The sequence below is a fragment of the Propithecus coquereli genome, unplaced genomic scaffold, assembly GCF_000956105.1.
Source record: "Propithecus coquereli isolate 6110/MARCELLA unplaced genomic scaffold, Pcoq_1.0 Scaffold18030, whole genome shotgun sequence".
Classification (NCBI taxonomy): Eukaryota; Metazoa; Chordata; class Mammalia; order Primates; family Indriidae; genus Propithecus; species Propithecus coquereli.
This window is the reverse complement of record NW_012142781.1, coordinates 1-2,238: the sequence shown is the minus strand read 5'-3', so window position 1 is coordinate 2,238 and position 2,238 is coordinate 1. Positions and strand designations below refer to the sequence as shown.

General features: G+C 45.4%; 1 protein-coding gene across 1 annotated transcript; it reads left to right on the top strand.

The window, feature by feature from the left end:
• Nucleotides 1-6: 6 nt before the first annotated feature.
• On the top strand, nt 7-2,168 carry LOC105808869 (heat shock protein HSP 90-beta-like; the record flags this gene model as incomplete). The annotated part of the gene is made up of 4 exons (XM_012642627.1): nt 7-976; nt 1,187-1,377; nt 1,488-1,635; nt 1,757-2,168. Coding segments are annotated over exons 1-4 (1,598 nt in total), but the record flags the coding sequence as incomplete, so codon positions are not given.
• Between the last annotated feature and the right edge of the window lie 70 nt (nt 2,169-2,238).

Genomic DNA, 2,238 nt, shown 5'->3' with positions numbered 1-2,238 from the left:
GCCTTGGACAAAATTCGTTATGAGAGCCTGACAGACCCTTCCAAGTTGGACAGTGGTAAAGAGTTGAAAATTGACATCATCCCCAACCCTCAGGAACGCACTCTGACTTTGGTGGACACAGGCATAGGCATGACCAAGGCTGATCTCATAAATAATTTGGGAACCATTGCCAAGTCTGGTACTAAAGCATTTATGGAGGCTCTACAGGCTGGTGCAGACATCTCCATGATTGGGCAGTTTGGTGTTGGCTTTTATTCTGCCTACCTGGTGGCAGAGAAAGTGGTTGTGATCACAAAGCACAACGATGATGAACAGTGTGCCTGGGAATCTTCTGCTGGGGGTTCCTTCACTGTACGTGCTGACCATGGTGAGCCCATTGGCAGGGGTACCAAAGTTATCCTTCACCTTAAAGAAGATCAGACAGAGTACTTAGAGGAGAGGCGGGTCAAAGAAGTAGTGAAGAAGCACTCACAGTTCATAGGCTATCCCATCACCCTTTATTTGGAGAAGGAACGAGAGAAAGAAATCAGTGATGATGAAGCAGAAGAGGAGAAAGGTGAGAAAGAAGAGGAAGATAAAGATGATGAAGAGAAGCCCAAGATTGAAGATGTGGGTTCAGATGAGGAAGATGACAGCAGTAAGGATAAGAAAAAGAAAACCAAGAAGATTAAAGAGAAATACATTGATCAGGAAGAGCTAAACAAGACCAAGCCCATTTGGACCAGAAACCCTGATGACATCACCCAGGAGGAGTATGGAGAATTTTACAAGAGCCTCACCAATGACTGGGAAGACCACCTAGCAGTCAAGCACTTCTCTGTAGAAGGTCAGTTGGAATTCAGGGCATTGTTGTTCATCCCTCGTCGGGCTCCCTTTGACCTCTTTGAGAACAAGAAGAAAAAGAACAACATCAAACTCTATGTCCGTCGTGTATTCATCATGGACAGCTGCGATGAATTGATACCAGAGTATCTCAGTGAGTATCTCCTTCGCCTAATTTAGTTGGGGAAGAGTTAGGTCTTCAGCATTCTATTGGAACTAATGTTTTTATACTACTAAATAATTAACAGTTCCTTGCAACATAGTAATAGGGGATTCTGGGAATATCAGAGCCTTCTGTTCATATCTGGGTGCCCAGGCCTTGTCTAGCTGTTTCTACTAAGCTTTCTACCTTGATTGATGGCAGACTTCATCCGTGGTGTGGTTGACTCGGAGGATCTTCCTCTGAACATCTCCCGAGAAATGCTTCAGCAGAGCAAAATCTTGAAAGTCATTCGCAAAAACATTGTTAAGAAGTGCCTTGAGCTCTTCTCTGAGTTGGCGGAAGACAAGGAAAACTACAAGAAATTCTATGAGGCGTTCTCTAAGAACCTGAAGGTGAGGAGGCAAATGCTTATTCCATTGATTACTTCCTTAATTATGATAAAGTTTTCATACAGAGAGTTAGGTTATTTCCAATTAAGTTTTTTCTCTTCCTACTCTTAAAGCTTGGAATACATGAGGACTCCACTAACCGGCGACGCCTGTCTGAGCTGCTGCGCTATCATACGTCCCAGTCTGGAGATGAGATGACTTCTCTGTCAGAATACGTCTCTCGAATGAAGGAAACACAGAAGTCCATCTACTACATCACTGGTGCGTTGGAACCTTGGTCTGATCAAAGCCACTTTCTGGGTGGGGGCATATCCAGGGCTCTCTGGGAACTGGCAATATGAGGCATTTTGGTCCCCCTGAGTTGCATTTAATAACCTTATAGGTGAGAGCAAAGAGCAGGTGGCCAACTCTGCTTTTGTGGAGCGAGTGCGGAAGCGGGGTTTTGAGGTGGTGTATATGACTGAGCCCATTGATGAGTACTGCGTGCAGCAGCTCAAGGAGTTTGATGGGAAGAGCCTGGTCTCAGTTACCAAGGAGGGCCTGGAGCTACCTGAGGATGAGGAGGAGAAGAAGAAGATGGAGGAGAGTAAGGCAAAGTTTGAGAATCTCTGCAAGCTCATGAAGGAAATCTTGGATAAGAAGGTTGAGAAGGTAAGCAGCTCTGGGACTAGGATGTATTTTGAATACTTCGGGACAGCCTCCCTTGGGATCCCATGTTGCTACTACACAGTGGTTGAGGCATCCTATTTTGTTTTTGTTTTGAGACAGAGTCTCACTCTTTTCCCCGGGCTAGAGTGCCGTGGCATCAGCCTAGCTCACAGCAACCTCAAACTCCTGGATTTAAGCAATCCTTATGCCTCAGCC